The sequence below is a fragment of the Microcebus murinus genome, chromosome 2 (assembly GCF_040939455.1).
Source record: "Microcebus murinus isolate Inina chromosome 2, M.murinus_Inina_mat1.0, whole genome shotgun sequence".
Taxonomy (NCBI): Eukaryota; Metazoa; Chordata; class Mammalia; order Primates; family Cheirogaleidae; genus Microcebus; species Microcebus murinus.
Window position 1 is genome coordinate 13,147,479 of NC_134105.1, and position 19,915 is coordinate 13,167,393.

The 19,915-nt window shown below is 56.2% G+C and overlaps 1 protein-coding gene and 1 long non-coding RNA gene across 2 annotated transcripts; one reads left to right on the plus strand and one right to left on the minus strand.

Annotated features, from left to right (window-relative positions):
- The first annotated feature begins 4,338 nt into the window (after nt 1–4,338).
- Nucleotides 4,339–6,429, plus strand: LOC105883980 (uncharacterized). Its single transcript, XR_001160017.3, has 2 exons — nt 4,339–4,603; nt 5,797–6,429. It is a non-coding gene; the product is annotated as an uncharacterized LOC105883980 (long non-coding RNA).
- Nucleotides 6,430–9,945: 3,516 nt separating this feature from the next.
- On the minus strand, nt 9,946–13,792 carry CAMK2N1 (calcium/calmodulin dependent protein kinase II inhibitor 1). The gene is made up of 2 exons (XM_012787670.3): nt 12,751–13,792; nt 9,946–11,260 (listed from the first exon to the last, which is right to left on the minus strand). The coding sequence occupies exons 1-2, from the start codon at nt 12,914–12,916 to the stop codon at nt 11,190–11,192; spliced, it is 237 nt and encodes a 78-aa protein (XP_012643124.1). The 5' UTR covers nt 12,917–13,792; the 3' UTR covers nt 9,946–11,189.
- Between the last annotated feature and the right edge of the window lie 6,123 nt (nt 13,793–19,915).

Below are 19,915 nucleotides of genomic sequence, written 5' to 3' on the forward strand. Positions count from 1 at the left end.
GCATATGCAAAAGAGCAGAGGCATGAAATGTAGGACATTCTGGAAAGAACAGTGTGGCCAGAGCGTCGCAACAGGCTGATGTATAAGCAAGGGGAGATGAGTGGTGTAGACCAGTGGTATACACCGCACCATGAGATGCGGTGTAGACCGTACCCCATCTGCTCTCATAACTGCCCGCGATCCCCATAACCATTTACAGAATGGCCCAGGAAGCCGACTTCATCAGAACTGTCTGTTGATGACGTGCAAAATGGCCCACTCTGGAGCTTCCAGGCAGCACAGCATAGCGGGAGAGGACTGGCAGACGGGCAGGCCCTGCTTCGTAGAGCAGTGCAGGGCGGGCATTACGGGCCTCCTCCCAAGCTCCTGCCCTGACCCCCCTGCACCAATACCCCCAGGGCTACCCCAAAGCTCAGATTTGAGGATAGGGTCCCAGGAAGCTCAGGGAAAGAACCTGCTATTTATTGAGCTAGGTGCTGGATAATTTATCATGGCTATCACCTTTCTGGCAATCCCCGGAGGCCTGGATTCATGGTCCCATTTCACAGATGTGGGTCAGAGAAGTAAAGGAACAGGCCCAGGGTCACTCACGGAACGCGTACTGAGGGTTGGGGTTAAGGCAGGCATCAGAGAGGCCAGGCTGACTTGGGTCTGCAGGCTCCCCGTTGACGCCCTTGGACAAACTCCCACTTCTCTAGGCCTTGGTGGGCCGACACGGTGCTGCTGCGTCTGCGGGCTGCTGTGCGTGCGGCCTTGCTGAGTGGGAGCGGGTAGACTGTAGCCACCCGAGGCGTGTAGCACGCAGACTGCACTGCAGCTGCCATGACTAGCTCAGACCATATGCCCTGCGGGTACCCACCTCCCTGAGGTCGAGACTAGGATTGAATAAAATGTGAGATCTCTCTGCATTCATGGAGGAAATAGACCAGTCCGGTCCCAGGCACCAGGCACACTGTTGTGCTGGCTGAACTCTGCCCGCTCAGACCCCAGGATGCTAATCCTTCCCGCTCAGCTGGGATTCCAGGGAGATCTGCCACCCCGCCACCCTCTGGGCATCTCAGAAACGTCCCCACACACGTCAGCCCCTCTCTGCCGGCGGCGGTGGGAGCAGAGCCAGGCTCCAGTGGCCGAGAGACACCAGACCTCGTCTGGGCTCCCCCAGACCTCGTCTAGACAGCAAGGAGGGAAGGCCCGGCTGTGTGGCTGCAGCCAAGACCCTCAACCTTTCTGGGCCCCAGTTTCTTCACAATACAGGAGGGCTGGTGGGCCCACTGAGTCCGTAGAGGGTTTATTTGTTTCCTTCCTAACAAATTGAGACACTGTTCTAGAGACAGCAGCAAACAATACATTGCCCTCAAGAAGCTTCCATCTTCTCATGCCTCTGTTTCCCCATCTGTTAAATGGAGATTTTTTTTTGTTTTCTTTTGGTTTTTTGTTTGTTTGTTTTTAGAGAACAAGTCTCACTCTGTTGCCCTAAGTAGAGTGCTGTGGTGTCAGCCTGGCTCATAGCAACCTCCAACTCCTGGGCTCAAGCGATCCTTCTGCCTCAGGCTGCCAAGTAGCTGGGACTACAGGTGCATGCCACCATGCCTGGCTAATTTTTCTATTTTTACCAGCCAAATGGAGATTAAAATAGTACCTACCTCATACAGGTGTTGTGAGAATTAAATGAATCAATCAATATGTGTAAAGAGCTTAGTGCAGGACCTGGCACCTCATAAGCGCCCCGGAGACATTTAATCATTGTCATAGTAGCAGTATTCTCCACTGGGCTGTAAGGATTGGATGGGACAGCACTCGTAAGGCACTTAGGGTTGGACCTGGCCCACTGTAAGTGTGAAAAAGATGGCGGTGATTTCCTCAAATGTTAGCTGTAATAACCAGCCCATTCTAGGGAAGAGGGAACTGAGGCATGAGAAGTTAAGTGACTTACCCCAAATTTCACTTTAAAGACTCTTAAACACGCCTGTAATCCTAGCACTCTGGGAGGCTGAGGCAGGAGGATCACTTGAGGTCAGGAGTTGGAGACCAGCCTGAGCAAGAGCGACACCCCGTCTCTACTAAAAATAGAAAGAAATTAGCTGGACAACTAAAAATACATAGAAAAAATTAGCCAGGCATGGTGGCGCATGCCTACAGTCCCGGCTACTCAGGAGGCTGAGGCAGGAGGATTGCTTGAGCCCAGGAGTTTTAGGCTGCTGTGAGCTAGGCTGACACCACGGCACTCACTCTAGCCTGGGCAACAGAGTGAAACTCTGTCTCAAAAAAAAAAAAAAAAAAAAGACCCTTAAACATGCTCTAAACTAGGATTTCTTAACTTCGGCACAGTGATGTTTGGGGCTGCATAATTCCTCGTTTCGGGCTGTCCCTGCACTGCCTACTAGATGCCAGTAGGGTTACCCACTTCCCTACATGGTGACAACCAGAGATGTCTCCAGACATTGCCAGAGCCCCCTGGAGGGCCAGATTGCCCCCTATTGAGAACCACTGCCCTAAACTGACCCCCGAGCTCATATTTCAAGAACTCCCATTATCTGTCCCTAAACCCCTTTCCCCCAGCCCCAGCACTATCACAAACACCTTGTTCCCACCACGCCCCCAAGACCTGCTCTTTCTCAAGTAAACCCCAAACTTGCCAACCTCCGTGCCTCTGCTCGTGGTCTTCCTGCACCCAGAGTGCCCTTGCCCTGCTCCCAGGCCCGGCTGAAATCGTGACGGCTCCTCGAATGGTCTCCCCACGCCAGAGCTCATTGCTCGTCCGTGCCCAGCCCCCATCGTGACAGACCTTCCATCCTGTATCATAACTGCGTGCGAACACGTCTGTCCCTCCCTGCTCCCTGTCCCTGACCCCCACCCCCAGCTCCAGACAGAAGCAGCTTGAAGGCAGAGGCTGTGCCTGACTCATCAGTGTGTGCCCAGCACCCAGCACACGGGACTAGGCACAAAGGCTGGGGTCACTGCTCTGCGCATGTGGCTGTCACCGATGATGAGACTGGGTGCTGGTGAAAGGCTTAGGGAGTGGCTAATGAGGTCAGAGTGTGAGCCAGAATCAGGCTCTGTTTCCATGGTTCCCACTCAGCTAAGGACACGTTACTCAAACCCTCTGGCCTCGGTTTCTTTGCATGTGAAATGGGGTAATATACCATGTCCCCGATTCTTAGGATCGCTGGGAGAATTAAATAAGAAAACACATGCAGAACACTTAGCACTGCAGCACCTGGTAAGGATGTTAATAACATAAAATAATGGAAAAAGTCAAAATACTGATAACGGTAACATTGTGCGCGCATACAGTGCTCTGTGGTTGCAGAGGTCATTGCTCCACGTTCCCTTTTGGATTTTTATCAGCAGTTCTGGAAGCACCCAGAGCAGGCAACACCACCCCAGCGTCGCAAATGAGGACGCTGAGGTGGACAGAGGCCCCGTGCACGGCAGCAGGTGCTCTGACTCCCAACCCAGTGCTCTCTGGTTCCAGGACGAGGGTTCCAGGTGAAGGCGGTGGGAAGCTCCTTTCCCCAGGTTCCCCTGAGCCCTCACGTTGGAACTTCCTGGAGAGCAGGACAGAGGGCCTGCGGGAGGCAGGACGCGGAAACGCTCCGGGGGCAGGGAGGGGGCAGGGAGGGGGCAGGGAGGGGGCAGGGAGGGGCAGGGAGGGGGCAGGGAGGGGGCAGGGAGGGGCAGGGAGGGGGCAGGGAGGGGGCAGGGAGGGGGCGGGGGGCAGGGAGGCAGGAAGGGGGCAGGGGGGGCAGGGGGGGCAGGGAGGGGGCAGGGAGGGCAGGGGGGGCAGGGAGGGGGCAGGGGGGGCAGGGGGGTCAGGGAGGGGGCAGGGGGGGCAGGGAGGCAGGGAGGGGGCAGGGGGGGCAGGGAGGGGGCAGGGGGGCAGGGGGGGCAGGGAGGGGGCAGGGGGGGCAGGGAGGGGGCAGGGAAGGCAGGGGGGCAGGGAGGGGGCAGGGGGGGCAGGGGGGGCAGGGAGGGGGCAGGGAGGGGGCAGGGAGGGCAGGGAGGGCAGGGAGGGCAGGGAGGGGGCAGGGAGGGCAGGGAGGGGGCAGGGAGGGCGGGAGCGGCGGCGCGGAGCCGCCGGGACAGTAAATAATTCACACAGATGAACTGGAGATAAGCGCGGCTTCACGGGGGATTGAGTTCAGGTCGGCGAGGCTCCGCCGGCCGGGGGACTTGCGGGTCTCCCGGGTGTGAGAGGGGAGAATCCGTGTGGCCCGGGCTGCCGGGAAAACACGGCCCCAGGTGCCGCCCGGTGCCACCCCCTGCACCGGCGGGGGGGGGGGGGGGGGAGCTCCCCGGAACTGCCCCGCGGGGCAGCTGGCCTGGCCAGCCGCCTACGCCCGGCCGTCTCCATGGCAACCGGCTGGCCTGGTCCAGAGTTCACCGCCAACCGGATCCTCCTCGGCCTCCCTCCTCCGCGGGAGGATGGGCGTCTTGGACTCCCAGCCCTGTGCTCACCGAGCTTCCAGCTGCCAGGGCGGTGGAAAGTCCTCCGCCCCACCGCGTCCTTATATGGGAGCGGTTGAGACCACGGCCTCTTGGGCTCACCTGCCTGGGTTTCAGTCCTAGCTCCACCACTTTCCAGCTGCGGGCTCTTAGGCAGGTGACTTGGTCGCTCTGTGCCTCGGTGTCCCTTTTCTCTAAAATGGGACTAATATTAACTATCTTAGAAAAATACTATCTGACTATATTAGCTAACTTATCTTAGAAGGTTCTTGTGAAAATTGAATGAACTAAATGCAGGAGAGTGCAGAACAGTTTCTGGTCTATAGCCAGCGTTGAGTAAATATTTTCCACTTTGGGAGGTGGAGTCCCACAGAGGCAAAATATTTGCCCGAGGTGGTGGTCACAGAGCAAGCGTGCTACTTACTGGCAGACTTGGGATTAGAATGCAGTCTTCAATCCTTTCTGTCACCCACGGCGGATGCCGGGGCATACTACTGGGATTCCCCAAGGGTTGCCTGTGCTTCCTGTGGGCCCAACCAACTCCCCTTTCTAACCTCTTGAAGTTCACAGTCATGGAATGGTCATTGACCAAGCAGTGAAGTGCCTGAACCCGAAGAGGCCTTGCTTTGGCCAGCCCTGTCTCCCCCGTGCCAAGCACAAGTCACCTCTCCCCTGTGCCTGGCAGAGGAGTTGTTGAATTAATATGAATTTAATTAAGTAACCTTCTCTCCCCAAACACACTCCCAGAGCAAGCTCCTGAAGCCCCTGGCCACTCAGCTCTCTGCCTTGCAGGACGTCCTTACCTGGACCACCTCCTGTCATCACTGTCCGGCCCCCATCCAGCCCCACCCCCATCCCCATTTTGTTAGGATTTCCCATGGCACATTGCCTGGGTTCTCCTCCTCCTTTCAGCCTGTCCTCCCTGACTTCCCTCCCCCCTTAGTGACCCTTTGTTCTCAAAACAGCTGTTTCTGGGTCAGGGACCCTCCTCTTGGCCAGGGCTGTGCACGTCCCCCCAGTTAAGGACAAACCCTCCAATGTGAGGGGCAAGAAGGAAAACCAAATTCTCATCCCAGAACCAGGGGGGAAGGACGGAGGCCCAGAGCTGGTGAGGTGGGGCTGGAAACGACCCAGCCGCTGTCTTTTGGGGACTCTTGGTCCTGCCGGGGAGGTGGCTAGGCCTCTGTGTCCCCAGGGGCCACCCCACACACTCCATCCCAGCTGCCAGGTTTCCTCGGATACAGCCCAGTCGCCACAGATTTATTTTTGCATATGGTTTGGGAGAATCTCTGTTACTGGAATAATGACAACCTTTTTTTTTTTTTTCCTCTTCTTCCCTCCAATAGGCAGATTTTATAAACCAGAGCAGCTGCCTGAAGGTTTCCAAGAAAAAATTCTGCACAGTTTCTAACCAGGGTGACAGTTCGCCTCCACAGGAAGTTGCTTTTATTAATTTTTTTAATCTCTTTTTTTTTGTAAGGCTCCATCTATCGGTCATCAGGCAGCACCTTCAGCCTTGTGGGCTGTTTTTTGTTCTTCCCCTCCATTTGCCTGGAATTCATGATGACATCTAAACCGCAGTGGGCTTGCCCAACGCTGGGGCAAAGATGGAACTACTGAAAAGTGGGTCACTCAAGTCGCCTGTGCAGAAGAATCCCAAATAATTTATGGAGATACTTCTCCCTCCAGGAGGTGGAACATGACTCCCTGCCCCTGAAGTGAGAGCTATGCATAATGATTTCTTTGCATGGAGTACAGTATGGAAGGGGGCAGGGGAGAGGAACTTCGCAGGGAAGAAACCTGACAAACACTGGCTCAGCCAGATGGTTTAAGTCAACATCAAACAGCGATAAGTCATGTCTGTAGCACGGACCCTTGATACAATGTGATGAGAACAGCACATTACCTCCATGGTCTCCTTCCAAAGACATTAGGTGAAAACTAATAAAATCCAAATAAACTGTGGAATTTTGTTAATGCTAATGTACCAGGGTTGGTGCCTTACTTGTGAAAGATGTACCACAATAATTTAACAGTAGGAGAAACTGGGTCAGGGGTGAGTGGCAACTCTGTACTATCTTCATAACTTTCTTGTACATCTAAAACTATTCTAAAATACAAAGCTTATTTTTTAAGTGGATCACGTGTTTATGTTTCAGGCATTCCCCAAGACCCTGTTCTGTTTGGTTCCCTCGTTTTGCCAGCATTAAGGATCTGAGCTTCTGGTTTTGGGGGTATCCAAGCCCCCTAGAGCCTAACCTCATTTCCATAAAAACCATCATCATTTTCAAGCCCAGGAAAAACTCCCATTTTATTCACCATAGTATACCCAGTTAGCCTGGCGCACAGTAGGTGCTAGATTGATATCTGTCAAATGAATAAAACTTGAGGATTTGTTGAAGGAAGTGATCCAAGTAGAAAGCCAAGTTCTTCCCTTCCCAGGGCAAGAAGTCAATACTTCTTAGTCTCCCTGCAGAGAAGGAAGACTTCTGGCAATCTGGTTAGAAGAGGGTAGAAGACTCCTCCTGACGCTGCCTTTGGGAACTAGGCACATGGATTTACTTAGGATCATATTACTGGGGGCTTTGGGGAGCTGATGAAGATAAGAGAGGCAGGCTGACTCCCCCAAACCACCCACCCTCCTCACCCAAACTCCCACCTTTCCACTTTGGGCAGTGCAGCTGCCAGAAAATGTCTGCAAAGAAGCTTCATGCAACAAGAACTGTTTGGCTAGGTCTTAAAGGTCCATTGCTTGGCACACAGTAGGCACTTCATATATATTCATATTGATGGCTGCCATTTATTATGCACCAGGCTGTGTGGGGGAGGAGGACAGGGTTCCCATCTAATCCTGTGTGAGAATTGTCATCATTCCCATTTTATAGAAGAAAAAACAGAGGCCCAAAGAGATTGAGAACCACTCCAAGTCACAAATAGCCAGTATAGAAGACAGGCTTCAAATCCAAGTCATCTGCATCCCAAACCCCTTCACCAGCCACCCTAAGATCTGTCCCCTCCCTCTGGGCCAGAGCTTCCTGCCAGAGGCCCCCTCACTGATCCCTGTCATCCATGGCCTTCAAACAGCAGTAATTTTCAAGTCTCTTTCTTTTAAAACTTAATTTGCCAATTTCCCCCTTAGAGGTGCTTTTTGATGTTCCTTCAGGCTGTCAGCCTAGACAGGCCATGGAAGCAGAATCCAGGGAGATATATGCTTATCACAAGCATTCAATTAGTTAAGTTTGAATAATGCAGGCCTGGCACGCTCAGATCAATGCTCCGAGGCTTATAGACACCCTCCCCCACCTTGGTCTTTTAATAGCCTTTTCCATATTTATTGCTATCTAACCAGATACTGCAAACATATCCTACACTGGGTATAATCTGATATCTGCCCAGTCCCCAAAGTGCCCTCTTGACAAATGTTTACCTGATGTTATAGTATATTTAAAAGATTTATATTCCCTTTTGCTAAATGGAGTCCTTGGGAGAGGCAGACCCTGTCTTCTGAAGCAGCTGACGCCGACGGGGTGGCCTCCAGCAGGAATGTTTTAATACATCACTTATTAAAATGGCCCTGGGGCCCTGGCTGAGGGCTCTGGCCTCCCCCTTCCCAGCAGAGGGCAGCTCCGGTCTTCGCTGACCACATCCAAGCCCTGCCCCCCTCTGACCCTGCACACAGTGAATGGCCAGAGAGGGACCGAGCCTCAAAACAACAAAGCGACAAAGGACATTTGAGGCTGAAGGACAATGGCTGCAGCTGGGACTCAGCCTTGGGTCTGGGGTCAGGTGATTCTGCACCCCCCTCATGGAGCGGGGAGGGGCTGTGGTTCCAGTCCTCCCTCAGTGCCTTTCTGAGCCCCCCTCTACAAGTTTCTTCACCTTTCTGAGCCCTGGTTTCTCTGCGCCACCAGGGTAATCATCGTGCCTGTTACATAGGGCTGTTGTGAGCCTGGCACAGTAAGAGCTCCACTAATGCGGGTGCTGCGTGATCCTTCTAGCCCCTCTAGGCCCTCAATTTCCTCCCCTACCGAGGAGAATGACTGCCTGTGGGTTTCCAGGGTGGCTGGGAGGACTGCGAGAGAGAATGGGAGGGAAAGCACCTTGTAATTGCACAGCGCTTTGATCAGGTAAGTGGCAATTACTCCTGGGTGCGGACAGAAACCGTGCCTGCTAGAAGAGTCTTTTCATGAGGCTCCTGTTTGAGCAGAAGGTGGGCCCTGCCCCCCACTCCCTGGGCGGCCCCCCTCGGCCTACTCAGAGGGAAAGCACAGGGATTGGCCTGCTCCATAGTCCCTCATCAGCTCCAAGCACTGGGTCCCCAGGTCAGCAGGGAGGAGGGCCAGGTTCTGGAAGAGGGTCAAGCACCTGGGAAAGTCAAGCCGGCATTCCCAGCCCTTCTGCAGCCCCGCCAGCTCCAGCCTGCCCCTGTTCCTAATAAGGACTGCTTTCTGCTGGGACCCCCTAAGGCTTGGAGGCCTCCACAGCCAGGGAAGGAGGATGAGACATCACCCCCCATGGGCCCTCTGGAGCCCCTCTTCCTCTTCCCTCCTGAGCCCTCTTACCTGATGTCTGAGTCACACTCAGGCTCCTGTCACTGTGAGCTGTGTTGTGACTCCCCGGCTGACAGTTTTACAACAAACACATTAAAAGCTCCCGGCACTGGGGCTTCTAGATGCGTAACAGCCCCGGAGAAAAACCTCTCCTGGCCTTTCTTCAGTCACAATCCTCCTCCCAAACCCTCTCCCCTAGGGACCTGTTCCACCAGCAGTAACTGCCCCAAGCCTAACAAGGGGCTGAGATTGTTTTCCATAACAAGCCTTTAGCGGTGAGTGGGAAGGACTGTAGCCTCTGCAGCCGTGGGCCCCAGAAGAGGCTGCTCCCTCCAGCAGTGACCTCTGGGCTCCAGAAGGCGAAGGGTCTGGAAAAGAGAATAGCTCATCTTCAGCCCTGCCTTTGAGGACAGGTGGCCCTCGGTGAAGGATTAAATGGGCATATAGTGGCCTGGTACTGAGCGTCCCTGTGTGCTGGGTGTTGTGTTAATCCTCCCAATAACCCTATGAGCCACGGGCTGAGTTGTCCCCACTTTACAGATTAGGAAACTGAGGCTTAAAGAAGTTCAGAGACTTGCTCAAGTCCATAGAGCTAGGAAGTCAAGGAGCTGGGATTTGAATCCAAATCTGTCAGCCTTCAAACGTTGCTCTTAACAAGACTGTTTACTTCTGAGCACATCGTCCCCCTTCTGTCCTCACCCCACCAAGGATGGCAGAAACCTCTGGAAAGCCAGGAGAGTGCAACCTGCAAATCCAAAACTAAACTTGCCCTTCAGGATGGCCTTGCCAGTCAGGCCTATCCACAGCGCACCCCACGTTGCCTTTTTGCCTTGCAGACCAATGCCACCATCCCTTCCTTCCTGTCTGCAACCAGCCAAGTCCCCCCCCACCACCCCCCAATTCCCATCTCCACTCCCACCCCCAACCACAGCAAAGAAGAGAGAGGGAGTGAGTCACAGGAACAGTTCTTTTATTGTACATTGGAGAAATAGCCCTGTGTGCTGGTTCAAGGTGCAACATACAGAATATCGAATTAAGAAAAGAGGGACAGGGAAGGGAAGGGAAACCTCTTGAGGTCCAAAGTTGCAAACAAAAAATGGTAAAAGATTTCCTCACGCAAGAGGCATTTTTGCAAATACCATGCAAAACAGGCAGCTGGTGTGCCTTAAGAGAATCCCTATAAATAACAGAAACACTCCAAGCATTCCTGTACGTGGACTCAGAGCACAGGGAAAAGAAAAGAAACCAAAATGCCTTTTGGCATTTCAAGATATTTGGCACTCTTGTGATTACATTTTTTTTTACAGTCCATTAAAGAGAATAAACTGACATAATATTAGAGAAAAAAAACAGGCTGCTCACACAACAGACTGCAGGGGGAGGTTAGAAAAAGCTCAAGCATTTTTTTCTTTTTGTTTTTCGTGTGTTTTTTTCTGACATATAAAATGTGTCCATTTGCATTAACTTGGGCAAATAGCTTGCAGCAACAAAGAAACACAAGCTTCACAATTCATTTCAAAATAAAACAAGGATTCGTTCTAGGTATCATTGCTTAGAAAACTTCTCTTCTTGTTTTAAACACATTCCTGATAACTTCAAAAGATGACCAAAATAAAACAGAATTATCTACAGAGATCATTTTCTGAATTTTTGTACATCCAAAGATAACAACATTAAAAAAAACTGGACAGCATTTCACATCCAAGTGCACAGAATCATTTTTGCAAGATTAAATAATGTAAACATTGGAAACAGCCAAATCAGCGAAGAATGCCAACACCTCAAAACACCCGGTGTTGCCGCTTCATTAAGTGGTTCAAAATCCAGATCTATAATTGCGCAATATTCACCGTATATAAAAGGAAATGGATATTAATTTTGACAAATAGCTGCAACTGAGACTTCTTTTTTTATTTCTGAATATGTGTGTATATAGTGATTTTTTAAATTATTTTTAAAATTTTATTTATTTTTTTATTTTTATTTTTGCAGAGGAGCCCAGAGCCTTCGCAGCCTCCTCCATCTCCTCCTCCTCCTCCTCGCGCCTCGTCTGACTCCCGGCCTGACACCAGATACAGGTTGTTGATTTCATCGTGGGTAGCGAGCTAGTAATAAATTTCGAAGTGCTTTCTCATTTCATGCTTTTTGCCAATAACTGTTATCGCCGTTCTTAACTCATTGTCTTTGAGGGAGTTAGACACCGGGAGGTGCCTTGTCGGTCATATTTTTCAGCACGTCATCAATCCTATCATCTTCAATAACAACTGCAAAAAAGCGGGGGGAAGAGAGGTGAGCGCGCTTGGGCCTAGCCAGGGGTCTCCGCCGTTCCGCGCCACTCCTAGACTGGCGGGGACCCAGCGTGGGGGAGGGGGAGAGGGCGAGAGGGGGCCACGGCACGGTGAAACAGCCCCATCCTCCCCGGCCCGGGGCCCTTTCGCCGCTTCCCTCCGAACCACCCCACCCCCACGCCCCAGGCTGCGTCCCCGCTCGAGTCTGAGAAAAGGAAGCAGAGAGGGCGCGAAGCCAGCGCCGGGGCTGCAGCCAGGGCGCGCGCCGGCCGGGTCCTCTGCCCACCGGGCGCACTGATTTAGAAAGAAGGGTCCAAGGCTGCGAAAGGAGATGAGAGGGAGCCGAAGTTTCCAGGTCCCTGGGCCCCCTCTGGGAATCCCGAGAGCAGCGCGAGTGGCCAAGGCTGGGTGCGTTGGTGCCGGGAGCCAGGAGGGGATGCCGGGGCGGGTTCCCACGGCTCAGCCGGTGGAGGGATCGGCCCGGCCTGGGCGGACGCCCGTCTCCTGCTCGCTCTCCCCGCGCCGCGGGCCGGCGGATCGGCCGCTCCGCGGGCAGAGAGGTCAGCCGTCCCTTCGCCGCCTGCCTGGGACTGCCTCTTGCCCTCTCCTCCGCCTCTCTCATCGTGTCTACCTAGCCTCGCCTTTCTCGGGCCTTCCATCAGTCCCTCGGCGCGACAGTGGCCGGTCGGGGTCTCCGGATCTCTCTGCCTGGGGGGCGAGTCGCCCCTATTGTTACGGCCGCTGGTCCGTCCTCCCCAGACCGGCGTCCTGGCTCGCTGTCCTCCCGCTCCAGCTCCCTCTCTGGCGCTTTGTCCCGCCGTCTCTGCCTCCCCCGATCCCCCCGTACCCCCTCCCTCCCTCTCTGCGTCTCCGTCTCTCGGCAGCCGTCGGTCTCCCTCATTGTCCCCGCGCCTCTGGAGCCCCTCTCGGAGCCTCTCCCTGGCTTTTCCAGCTCTCGCGCCGATCGCCCGGCCGGGCAAACCCCCTCCCCCGCCAAGTAACAATGAAAAGCCCGGGCGACCAGAGCGTCCCTCGCCTTCCAGGCAGGAATGGGATCCTCCCCCCTGGGGTCGCCACGCCGTCCCCAGAGGGGACTTGGGACCCCCGCTCCCGGGGTGTAGAGCGAGAGCAGCAGCGACTACACTGCGCAAAACGGAGGGGGGGGGCGGGAAGGTGGAAACCAAAAAGCAAACTTTGACGCGGGTGGGGACCCGAGTATAAGCCTTCAGCCCCCGCTGCACTACAAGCTGCCACGCCCCCGGGGTGACCCCAAAGGGGATCAGGCCGAGGGGACGCGTTCCCTTTGGCCCGCCCCAGCAGGACCCGCACTGCGGGATCCCCCAGTTCTGCAGGAGGGGATTTCACGAGGTCCGGACCGGCTCCTGCGGGTAGGAGATCCCCCGAAACCCTTGTCCAGGCTGCAGCACGGAAGAAACCGGGTGTCGGGAAGGGGGCCGCGAACTCACCCCGCTTGCTCCGGCCGATCTGGCCCAGCTTGGGCGGCCGCTTGTTCTGCCCGGCGCCGAAGAAGTTGTTGGTGTCCTGCAGGCGGCAGGAGAAGATCTGGCCCACGTCGCCGCCGTCGCCGTAGGGGCTCAGCTTCTCGTCGCCGTAGGGCAGCACCTCCGACATGGTCGCGTCCGGGGGCTCCGCGGCGGCACCGCCTCCGCCCGCGTCCCCGCCCGCGGCGGACAGGGTCAGCGGCGCTGGGGCCGGGGGCGGCCGGCCGGGGACCGCCCGCGGGCTGCTGCGGCGGTGGCGCCGGCGAGGGGCCGGGGGACACCGCTAGGGCAGGAGCGCGCCGCCCGCGCGAGCGACCCGGGGAGCGCCCGCCGCTGCGCTGCGCTCCGGCTCGGCGCGCGAGTGGCTGCTGCTCGGGCAGAAGCGAGCAGGACTCACATCCTCGGCGCGCTGGAGCGCTGGGCGGGGGCCGGGCCGGGCGGGGCCGCGAGCCGGGAGGGCGGAGGGTGTCCCTGCGAGCCCGGAGGGCGCGGGACCGCGGAGGGCGCACCCCGGGGAGCCGGGCGAGCCGGTCTTGCCGCGGGTGCGGGCGGCGGCGCTAGCTCGGAGAGGCTGACTGGGGAGCTGCGAGCCGCGGGGCGGCCGGGGCGGAGGGGGAGGGGAGCGAGGGAGGAGGGAGGGCACCGGGGGAGGAAACCCGGCGGGGAGGGGAGAAACCGAGAGGGAGACCGGGCGAAAACAGCCAGGGAGAGGGAGGCAGGGGAAACGGAGGAAGGAGACGGGGAGAGGAAGGAGAGGGGGAGAAAGAAGAAGGGGAGACTGGATCTAGATCGGAGAGACGGAGGGGAGCGCTGAGACGAGGGGAAGGAGCGGGAGGGAGAGACGGAGGGTGGGAGAGGGAAGGAGGGGAGAAGGAGCGGGGGGAGAGGGAGGCAGGGACGGAGGAGCCAGCCCGCGAGCGAGCTGCGAGCGAGAAATGCCGGCCGGGCGCGAGGCGAGGCGGGAGGAGGCAGGAGGAGGCGGGAGGAGGGGACCGCGGCCGCGGGGAGAGATCCCTGCGAGCCGAGCGACGTCACGGGCCGCGCCAGCCGGCCCGGCCGCGGCTCGCTTCCTGCCCCCGCCCCCAGCGCCCGCGGTCCCGCCCGCCGGCCGCCTCCCCCGCCCCCCGCGGGGTGTTTACCCGGCCGAGCCCGGGGCGCCGGATCTGCCTCCCGACGGGATCCGGGGAGCGGGGGTTCCGGGATGGGGGTGGCCCGACGGATGCTGACCTCGCCGGAGGCCAGATGCGAGGGCAAAAGGTCGGAGGGCACCGGGGCGACCGGCGGATCCGGGCTCCCTCGCCGGCGGCAAACCGGAGCCCCTTCCCCCACCCCCGCCATACGTGGTCCCCACTTCGGGCCCTGAGGGCCCCGCCGCGGGGGCTGCACACTCCCCCCACCCCGCCCGCCCCGCAGCGCCGGACTCCAGCTCCGCGGGGCCCCAGGGAGGGGAGGATGGGGGGGCGAGGGGCAGCCCCGCCCTCCGCAGCGGAGCGGAGCGCCTCTGCACTCGGGCTCGCCGGGATGCCCGGGACGTCGGGGCCTGCCGCCCTCTGCCCTCGGGGACCTCCCTTCCAGCAACAGCCGGGAGCCCTGGGGAGAGACCGCGGCCTCCGAGCCGAGGCGCGGGCTCCCCGATCCCGGGAGGGGGACCGGGGCAGCCCCAGTGGCCTGGAGGCGCATCTGCCGAGCAGACGGCAACTCCGAGGGGGGCAAGGTGCGTGAGGAGCGCTCGTTATCCTCGCCCGGAGCCAGCAGCACCTGCTCTCCCCCTGGAGACGGCTTTTGCTCGGCAGAGCGGGGCTGACCAGAAAGGGGCACCATCCCAGGGTCATGCGACCTGCTAGAGACAAGGCTAGGAGGCACGTCCAGGTCGCCCGAGCGAGTCTCACCTCGGCTGAACCTGCTGCCCCTGCAAGGGGTCCCGTTAACAGTGAAGGGCAGTCAGGTTCACCCTCCCTCAGCCCTAAGGTGGGGCTGGAGGGGCAGGGGGAGGGTTTCAGTGGCATAACACCTGGTAGAGGGGCCAGCCCAGCCCTCTCCCCAAACCGTGTAAAAAGGGCTGGCCAGACCCCTTGGGGGGGACAGGAGGAAGGGCGCTGAGAAACGAGAGACTGAGGCAATGTTGCAGATGGGGTGAGCATTGGCCCTTGCATTCAGGCTTGGGTGTGAATCCCAGGCCTGTCATTTTCTAGCTGTGTGACTTTGAGCAAGTCGCCTCTCCTCTCTGAACGTCCATCATCTCAGCAATAAAACGGGGGTATGTGGCTAGCTGGCCACATGTGCACCTTGCAGGACAGTTAGGAGAGCAAAATGAAATGAAGCCTGTCTGGGAGTAGAATGGGCAATGAACATTTGAGAAATGACTTAATGTAAGAAAGAACAGCAGCACTTCCTTCATTCCCATTTCTGGGCCATCTGAGCTGGGAGGGTCCTTAGAGATTACCTAGCCCAACCCCCTCGTTTCCATATGGGGAAACAAGCCCAGGGGAGGGGGACCAGCCCCAAACCCCACAGCTTGTCAATGGCGGGAGCAGCAGGTCTCCAGACTGCTTTTGCTCTGCCCGCCAGCCGCCTGTCTCCATTCATTAGGGCTTTCCTGAGTGCCTGCTTTGAGCTTAGCTTTGAGGCCAAGTGCTAAGAGGCAAAACAAAAGCATAACAAGCAGAATGATAGAGTTACAAGAAGCTCTTATATTTATATCATGCTTTCTTTTTTTCCCCCCAAAGCATTTTCACATCCATTATTGACCTTGCTTCTCAAAATAAATACCTTTTGAGGTAGAAAGAGGAGACGTTGCATTCCTGTTTACCTGATGTAGCAGAAAGAGGATGAGTGACTTGCCCAAGGTCACAGGCTAGTCACAGAGCCAGGAAAAGCCACTCTTCCCAGCTGTGATTCCCGGTGCCTGTAGGGGACTCCCTGCAGTGGTGACGGCATGCAGGGGGACTGCCCCACTCATCTGACCTTCACCTGGCTCTTTCCTCCCTGTTGAGAGGTGCAAAGCAATCTACATGCTGACCACCTACCACAGTCCCACTGCACAGATGCTAAGCAGAAAGGCACAGAGAGGCCCAGCGAGTCCCTGCACACACAGCAAGTGGGAAGAGAACCCGGTTATACACCCCATCTGCTTTTATTTGTTGAAGACAAGAGTCTCGTTCTGTTGCCTTGGCTAGAGTGCTGTGGAGTCAGCCTAGCTCAAACTCCTGGGCTCAAGCGATCCTCCGGCCTCAGCCTCCCAAGTACCTGGGACTACAGGCATGTGCCACCATGCCCAGCTAATTTTTCATATTTTTAGTAGAAATGGGGTCTCGCTCTTGGTCAGGCTGGTCTTGAACTCCTGACCTCAAGAGATCTTCCTGCCCCAGCCTCCCAGAGTGCTAGTATTACTACAGGTGTGAGCCACCATGCCCAGCCCACCCCATCTGTTATGTGTGTCTTGCCTTGTTCAAAATAAAAGTAAAGATGGCATTCTACCCCCTTCCCAAGTCAGTACCCACTGCCTTAACGAACCGCACACCCCTCCTAGGCACATGGTGCTTGAGGGTTTGAAAAGACTATTAATTTCCTTCCTAATCAACCTTCAGAAGTGGGCAGCACTGAGGCCTTAAGGCTCATTTTACAGGAGGGCCTGAAGTTTGGGTGATGCCTCCAAGGGCACACAGAAGTTCTGCTAGGGAAAGTGTGAATCAGTATGGCATTCCTCCACCTCTGCCGCCCCAACTGTTGTCATGACAAAAGCCTCACTCAGTCCTCCATTTCTTCCAGCCTCCTGTGGGTCATCCTTTCATCCTGGAGGCAACGCATGCCCTGGGACTCCATTCCTGCTGGGGCCACCCCTAAAGCCAAGCTGCTGGCTCTGAGCCAGATGCCCAGGGCTGTGTTGAAGATGTCAGATCCAGGTGCAGGGACCACCTAAGGCAGGAGTGAAGGCTGCCCTCCCTACCTCCCAGCAAGGAACCTGGCAGTAGGTCTGGGGCAGTCAAGTTCAAATCCTTACTCTGTCATTTGCTAGCTCTGTGGTCCTTTCATTTCTCTGTGCCTCGGTTTCCTCATCTGTCAAATGAGCATAATAATTGCACCTACTGGTTTATTCTGAGAAAGATTATACATGCATCATGCCTAGCACATAGTAAGTCCTCAATAAAAATAGTGGTTATTATTGGCTGTGGACTCTCTTTGTGGCTTTGGATAAGCTGCGTCTCTAGGCCGTTGACTCTCCATCACCAAATGGGAGACTTGGAAAAGACTACATCTCCTTTTCAGTTGCAAAACCAGCTCTCCCAAATCTAAAGTAGATAAAACCTGCTTGAAGCAAAGGTGGGGGTCCCAGAGACTCACCTATCGGCTGCCCCCTCCAACTTCACCTGAAATTCCTTCACCGAACCCCAGGACTCTAGAATCCAGAGCCACAGGACTGGACCATCTCCCTGGGCCCTTTCAGCACAGACATTCCGGGAACAGAAGTAAGTATTCGGAAGGCCCTCTGTGCACTGAGCCCCACACTAGAGCTGGTGGATGGAAAAAGGGAAGATCAGCTCCATCCAGGCCGGCATAGAATAGAGCCTAAGCACACAACAGCTCCCCTAGTTCCCACCCCTCCCTCCAATCTAGCTGGGGAAACTGAGGCACAGGCAGCAGCATCAGACATTGATGGCAAGACATGGAGAAGAGAGTGGCAGTGGCTATTCCAGCCCCAGGTGCAGAGCATCGGCCGGCCAAGCCGGCTCCCGTGGAGACAGAGCGCTGGGAAGGCTGAGCCTTGCCAGGGCTGGCTCAAACCCTAGACGGTCAGCAGGGAAGGCCAGGCTGCAGTGCCATGTCAATGGCCAGCTGGTCACCTCCAGAGAGGCTAAGTGGCCACCCAGCAGGGCATCACCTCTCTGTGCCAGGGCTGGATAGAAACCCAGGCCACCACCGCCCCTCTCAACTCAGGGACTGGAACCTGGGTGCAGCCAGTCCCCTGACCTCCTTGAAAGACAAGGCCTCTCTCCCCACCCCACTTCCATCTCCTAACACACACACACACACACACACTCACGCAAGCACACAAACACACATGCACAAATACATGCACAGAGAGACCAGCTCATGGACTGACTGGAGGTGGCTTAGAGCTAGAATCAAGGAACGCTGAGAATCCAACCATTCATGCATTCAGCAAACACTTGCTGGGGACATTTGTGGCAGACACAGTCCTGTGCCCCAATACAACTCAAGGAGTGTTAACATCTGAGTTTAATCACTGAGACCCTTTCTTCAAATACAATCTTATAAGGAAACTCTGTAAATGAAAATTAGATAAACAGTGAGCTGAGGGGTCACAGGGGCAGAACCCCACCATATGGGGCCTCCACTCCCCACTGGTCTTCAGATGGTTTCCAAAGAATGCCTACCACTCTGCAAGGCTCAGTTTGAAAACCACTCCTCAAGTTCATCTAGTCCAACCCCCTCGCATTATGGTTGGGGAAACTGAGGCCCAGCCAGGGAATGGTGGAACCCAGGTCTCCTTACACCCACATTCCTGCCACTATGAGTGCCACATGTCATGCTCAGAATTGCATGGAGGGAGAGGGGCTCCAGCAGTGCAGTTAGCCACAACATAAACAGCCCTGATGGACAAATGGGGAAACTGAGGCTCCAGAGGTTTGGCAACATGGTCTGACTCCAAAGCCCAGCTCTGGAAACTTTACCTGGCCTATCGGGTTTTCCCTGTCCCGGGCCCCTCCCCGAGGACACTCGGGACTCAGGAAAGCAGGGACAAGCCTCTTCTAGTCCCTGCACCTCAACCTAGACATAGAAATGGGGTGGAGGGTGTCCATTAGAGAGTCCAAACCTCTCATGGGCTGAGCACCCCTTTGGGGATCTGATGAGACAATTCTCTTTCCCAGATGCAGGACATCGTGTAAACAATTTCCAGAGCTCTTGGAACCCCAGACACCCCCATACGGAGCCCTCAGGGCTGGATCCTACTAATGGCATTACAGGATTCCCCACCAGTGTCCGTTCACAGCAGAAGGGCTTTTTATACCTTAAGCCCAGAGGTGGCAGAACCAACTCCAGAGGCCCCAAATATGGGTCCAGACCAGTGAGGGCTCAACCCTGACGAGAGGGAGGTGGCCACTAACTGCTGAGCCCAGCTGCCCACCAAGAAGCCTGGCTGTGCACGCTAAGGACGCTTCGGTTCCCGGGCACTTTATCCACACACTCTCTCACGTGATATATTTGATGTCCATGACAGCCCTATGGGGGGGGCAGGGCAGAGAAGGGATGTTGTCCCACTGTGTGGTGAGAAGAGAGTCCCCAGCAAGGAAGACGAGCTGCCCAACTGCAGACGGAGCCACGGGCACTAAGAGCAGGTCCCCCCCCGGCGCAGAGCTCTGCTCTCTGGATCAGAGGAGAAGCAAGTTAAATGATGGTAAACCAGGAGTTCCAACCCAGCTCCACCCCTCCAACCTGTGTGACCTTGAAGCAGTCACTCCATTATCTGACCCAGAGACCCAGAATTCGTCTCCACTGTAAAATGAGAGTGACAGGATCAGCCTCAAAGGGAGATCGTGCGTCTCGGGCGAGGTGCAGGTCAAGTCATTAAAGACAGAGCAGGGACCGCTCCCTGCAGAGAGCCCCACTGCCCAAGGCCCCCTGTGGCCCACAGGGCTGGAGAGAGGGCCCCTTCTTCCTGGGAAGTCACTTCCCATGTAATAGGGAAAGTAGGAGACTGAGGAGCCACCAAGGTGTGGTCACAGAGGCCCCACCTGCTCTGCCAGGCCCTGGGCTGATCCGGGAGGTGGGTGCTTGACACAGGCGAGGAAGATGCACAGCTGAAAGAGACTGAAATAGACAGAAACAGACAGAATCCGAGAGGCTAACAAAACCTCAGAGAGGAGGACAGAGCCACACACAGCGGCAAGAGACAAGCAGGGCAGACAAGAGACAGACCTGCCAGGTAAAGCCAGGGACAGAACACAAGAGGAAGCTGAGGAGGGGACATAAGCTGGCAGAGGGGGCCGAGCACGGGAGAAAGAGGAGTAAGAAGCAAGGCTAAGGCAGAAAGAGCCAGGAGTGCCGACAGCAGGCCAGGCTGGAGAAGCAGAATTTCCCCCACTGAGAAAAATTTCTGGGGAGAAAA

Excerpts from the sequence above, each read along its gene's own strand:
- CAMK2N1 (XM_012787670.3), bottom strand. The coding sequence starts at position 12,916 with ATGTCGGAGGTGCTGCCCTACGGCGACGAGAAGCTGAGCCCCTACGGC. Across the intron at positions 11,261-12,750 it reads GATCGGCCGGAGCAAGCGGG|TTGTTATTGAAGATGATAGG; the intron begins GTGAGTTCGCGG and ends GCTTTTTTGCAG.